Source organism: Neolamprologus multifasciatus, chromosome 16 (assembly GCF_963576455.1).
Source record: "Neolamprologus multifasciatus chromosome 16, fNeoMul1.2, whole genome shotgun sequence".
NCBI lineage: Eukaryota > Metazoa > Chordata > Actinopteri > Cichliformes > Cichlidae > Neolamprologus > Neolamprologus multifasciatus.
In genome coordinates, this window is record NC_140454.1 from 25,438,691 (window position 1) to 25,443,994 (window position 5,304).

A 5,304-nucleotide genomic window follows, 5' to 3' on the forward strand; every position below is an offset into this window, starting at 1 on the left:
TCACTCGAGTAGTGCATAACCCTGATATGTGTAATCTGAGTGCAATCTTGCACACGATAGTTGTGATGATCACCATCCAGCAAAAAGGAATGCGGATCAAGAACAGTTATGTGAGTTATGTGAATACAGTAAAGGGTTTTTTCCTGCACTTTGTGATAAAAGCAAACTCTTATGCTAATTCTGGATTGTTTGGGTCCATTTCCAAATCCAAAAAGCGCCTCATGTTTAATTCTGCTTTACTGTGAGAGGAAAATACCCACTAACTTTGTGGGTGGATGGAAGCACTTCTCACCTTTTCTATATGTAAAGACATGGAAATGTATCTCAGTTGAAGCTTTGAATGAATGAATGACTGCACTGCATGGCACAGCAGCTTGATGCAAGGACTTCTCACCTCTTCTACATGTAGACATGGAAATCCACTGAATAAATGCCAGGGCTGCATTGTACTGCAGCCATTTGATGGCTTTATTCTACTTGAAAACTATTGTTGTCCTTCCTAGCCCGAGCATCTCTCTTGTCTTTGTTCTTTGCACATTAAATGTTTAGTGTGATGAAAGAAGATAAAAGATTCAAAACAGAAAAACTGGTGCGTCTGTTCAAAGCAATATATTTTATGTTATCACTGTATAATATCAGATTTAATCCTTCTTATTTTGCATCTTCAGACTTCAGTTCTGAATTATTATTTCCATTCTGTGAGTCAAAGAATGACCAAGTTGAGTCATTGAACTTCTGAATGACAGAGAATGATAAAAGTCAATAAGTCAAAGGGGACCTTAATCTTTCTTAAGACCCATATGGTCACTAATTAAAACTGAAGACTTTAGCTTTTGTGTCACAGCTGCTTAAGATGTAAAAGTGCACAGATGTTCTTGCAATTACAGGGCCTGTCTGTTCATTCCTCCTGCTTTTCAGCCAGTTCAGGTGGTGACATTTGTGTGACACTCCCCCAACCCCCTTGATAATACACATGCACACACGGGAGTAGAAGCCAGTGAAAAGGCGCACCACAAAATATGTTTGAGTTTCTTTTATTTTCAATACAAACACATAAAAAACAGTACAAAAAAATCATTTTGAAAGACTTTTACAAAAGTTATTTTACAAAACTCCAGTGTGGATGACAGCAATAAATTATAGCTTTCAGATAATCGCACAGCTTAGGTGCGAACATAGATATGCTACAAACTATGTACATGTTTCAAAAAGCAGCTACCAGTCCTAAAAAACCCCAGAAAGGACAACACACATTGTGTGTTCGAGCTTTGATACAGCATCAAAGACTATAGGATAAAAACTAGGACAATGGGTATTGATTGTAAAACTGAATGAATGGAAATGAGGCACTGCCTGAGGACACGATCTGCTTTGAGGAACAGAAAATAAAATACAGAAAATAAGAACCACAAAAGCCACACGACTGAAGTACAAAGGCACACACACACACAAAAAAATCTTCACGTATAAAAACTCTTTCATTTACAATTGTACAGATCGTAGTTCTTTGAAATTACAGCTTAGCTTTTTCACTCCTGAGAGTATCAAGTCACAGACTCCGAGGCTGACAGTTAACTTGACAAAACACTCGAGGACTCCGACTCGGTTGACACAGATGAAATTGGCCCTCGCTTTTTTGTCATGAGAGTCACTTTCTGACTTGATCTGCTGCTCGCTGTCAGTGCACTCTTAGCTGATTTTTTAAACTTAACTCCCAAGAAAGCATAGAGGATGGGGTTTAGGCAGCAGTGAAAATAGGCTAGCGCCTCAGTGACAGAAATCCACTTGCCCAGCGCTTGCTGCAGTTCACATGAGGGGGAGAGCACACCCAGCATCACGAGGTTGTCCAAAAAGATGCCAACACAGTAGGGGAGCCAGCAACAAAAAAAGCAAAAGATAAGAATGATTGTGGTCTTCAATGCCTTTTTCTTCAGTGTCTGGCCCTTTGCGCCTTGTGCCAGCTTTGTTATGATAATGCAGTAGCAGATGAGGATAACCAAGCCTGGCAGAACGAAGCCCACCAGGATGTGCTGGAAGCGGAAAACAACTATCCATATGACTTCACTTTCCACTGGATACATGCGCTGGCAGATAGTCCTGGAGTCTGCCGTGTCCTTGCTTTGTTCTTTGAAGTTGATATTTGAAGAGCTCACGCTCTGCACTCTTGCAAAGACCATGTCAGGTATGGTCAGAATGGTTGCCGGCAGCCACACACCCATGTAGATCACTCTATTTGCAAGAAGCTTCCTCGTGGCTTGGCTGTTGGTAGCCCGTACAACTGCCAAGTATCTGTCCAGACTGATGAAGGCCAGAATCAGCACGCTACTGTACAGGTTGATGGTGTAGATCATGTGCACAGACACGCAGAGGAAACCTCCAAAGTACCAGTTTTTGGCTACATCCACAGCCCAAAAGGGCAGAGTGAGGACAAACAGGAGGTCAGCGACAGACAGATGGAGCCGGTACTTGTCCGTCATTGTTTTGACCTTTTTCTGGTAACCCATGACTAGTACAACTAATCCATTACCAACTATCCCAAGAATGGATATTATTCCGTACACTGAAGGTAGGAAGATTTTGTTGAAGTCATTGCTGAATGTCTGGCCACAGATCTCTGGTAAATTCAGGTCTGGAAAATCAAATCCAGACCCTTCTGATATGTTGTCAGAAGTGTTGCTGGTAAAAATATAGTCATAGTTGAACTGGAAAAGAGAAAAAAAGATTCAAAAGTTAGAAAACATAAGAGATCTAAGAGGATCATTTAATTACTTAAGAGCGGCAGATTACCTAAAAATGTATTATACATCTCCTATAAATACATTATAATATTTTATCATAACTTTTGTCTTAAGTTGGAAGTGACAATGAGAAAGTCCTCTTCTTCCTCTTCTTCTTCAAATTACTTTATATCTTCGAATTACTTTGTATGGAAGGAGACACTAAGTTTAAGACCAGTGAATTACTCGACTGCAAACACGTGGAAAACATCAACTTTATTCAAGCAAAAAAAGAAAGAAAAAAGTCACACATACAACAAGATAACCATCCCACACACAGGTTGGGGGAACAACAGAAAAACACTCACCTCCACGCTTTCATCCATGGTGATAACAATCCAACTTTGGGACTAATGAGTAAAGGTTGGCATGAGACGCACGATGATAAGTTGTTTGTTTCAGCGCCTGCCAATAAATACTATTCCGTGCCATTAACTCCTCCCCCGAAAGGGAGGGAGGAGCAGCAGCAGGATGCACGCAAAGTCTCCAAAAAGGTTCGCTATAAATCAAACTTCTGTACTTGTGGTAAGGGCGTTTGTGAAAGTATGTGTTCGAGAAACGTTTGGTTTTACCTGCTACATTTAAAAAAAAAAACGCAAGGAGCTGAAGTACGCGTCTGGAAACGGTGTATAAAACCAATTTGGCAACTGTGAAAAATGTGTAATTAATGAAATCTCGGATTAGGTTCAAGAATAAACATTTTTGTTGATGTTTTGTCTCTTTTTCATTAAATCTCGATAGATTTGTGTTTTTTAAATGTAAAAAGTTAAGAGCGCCGCAGTGAAATGTTGTGCTTACTCAATGACGTTTTGGAGAACATATAAATACCATCACACGCGATTACAGACACTAAAAGAGGAAAAGGGCTCCCTACAAAAGTCCCAACAGTTGAGTTATATGGAAATTAGGGCAATTTTAGAATTACACGGGCTTTTTCACGTTACACGTAATCTGGCTCACATTTAGCGCTTCACTCCTCAGGCTGCGTAAAGTGAGGTCTGACATTTAAGCTGGTCATTAAGCCCCCACACCCTCGCCGTCTTATATTTCTCCTAACAAATCACTTAATAACCGTTTCCGATGACAGATTTCATCAGCAGAGGACTGAGTTTCTCCTCACCTTTATACACAACCTGTCACTTTTCAAGCGCTGTTATGTCTGCGCTCTTAAGTGCTAAATGACCCCCAGCGGATCTAAAAAAGAACCACACACCCTATAACTTTTTTTTTTTTCCAAACGGCTTTCAAACGTCAGTGTGCAAAGCATTCATTCTCCCACGGCTCCACCAAACCACTCTGATTTCAGTTGGGTAATGACAGCGCGACCGGGCCACACAAAACTCCCCGCCCTCCTCTGAGACGGAACTGACGGTAGTTTGAAACTGAATATGCTCCATGTGGCACGCAAATACCACTTCTTGTCTTTGATATATGAGAGCAGTGATAGATTTTGTGAGTCCCATCTTCATCACTGATCTCCTCCTCATGATAAGGGCTGATCTTGGCTTTCTAGACGCATTCGTTTTGAATTATGGGAGGCACGTGTTTCCCCCCCTTGCCTATATCAACTCTGAGCACATTTATAAAGCGGTATACCAAAGTAGGCATGATTAAAGTTTAAAAGCTGAAAGCACTCTGTTAGAGACACATACCGTTTAAAAACATTAACAGCCTTGAAAAAGTCTCCACAGTTCACAATTTAATTAAATAAAATCGGCAGTGAGATCTAACAAAGGTTTAAGAGAACATCATGGTGCTCAAAATGAGGAGGTTTTTTTGGAAAATACCATAGTCATGCCTTACTCATAAAATTCCTGCTAATATAAGAAGATGGACCGAAACTGCCATTTATTTGTTTTGTGGCTGTGGCATTATGTTTCCTCTACAATAAAATGTCCAATGTAAAAACCGAAGGTGACCTAAGGAGAGTCAGACCTGCTTGTCACTCAAACTGATGTAACGAATTGATATTAGCCGTTCAGTCAAGGCGTGTGTATCTTTCTGTCCTTGATGTATTTGTAAAATCCCCGGCAGTGCGGCAGAGACAGAGATGTGCATTTTACGTTTTCACTTTCTGTAGTTGTGGCGTGTGCAGCTTGCTGTACGTGTAAAAGTAAAAATTAAACAACTGTAGTAAATAGCACAGATCAATATTCTCAGAGATATTAATCACACATCACTGGATGTGAATTAAACCGACTGAAACGGTTACGCGTTGAAACTCTGCTGTAGATTAATCCTGTTTGTTGTTCTCAGATCCCCATGCAGCTGGACTCCTGAGGGGAGGAAACAAGGGGAACCTGCAGCTCAGAGAAAGGCCACTGTATTGGTATGATGCTGTTATCAATGCCGTTCAGACGGAGACAGTTGTTCTGTTATCAGTCCACGAGCAGAATTGCTGGATTCCATTTCAGTGCTGAATAACACAAAGCATTTAATTTTCTACATTCCATAAATCATTTTGGCCACAGAGAGGAATTCTAACGACTCACTTTTTGAAGATATTTTCAGAACTATTTTTCTTTCT

General features: G+C 40.5%; 1 protein-coding gene across 1 annotated transcript; it reads right to left on the bottom strand.

The window, feature by feature from the left end:
- Positions 1–3,242, bottom strand: cxcr4b (chemokine (C-X-C motif), receptor 4b). Its single transcript, XM_085135420.1, has 2 exons — positions 3,086–3,242; positions 1–2,702 (listed from the first exon to the last, which is right to left on the bottom strand). The coding sequence occupies exons 1-2, from the start codon at positions 3,101–3,103 to the stop codon at positions 1,572–1,574; spliced, it is 1,149 nt and encodes a 382-aa protein (XP_084991546.1). The 5' UTR covers positions 3,104–3,242; the 3' UTR covers positions 1–1,571.
- Between the last annotated feature and the right edge of the window lie 2,062 nt (positions 3,243–5,304).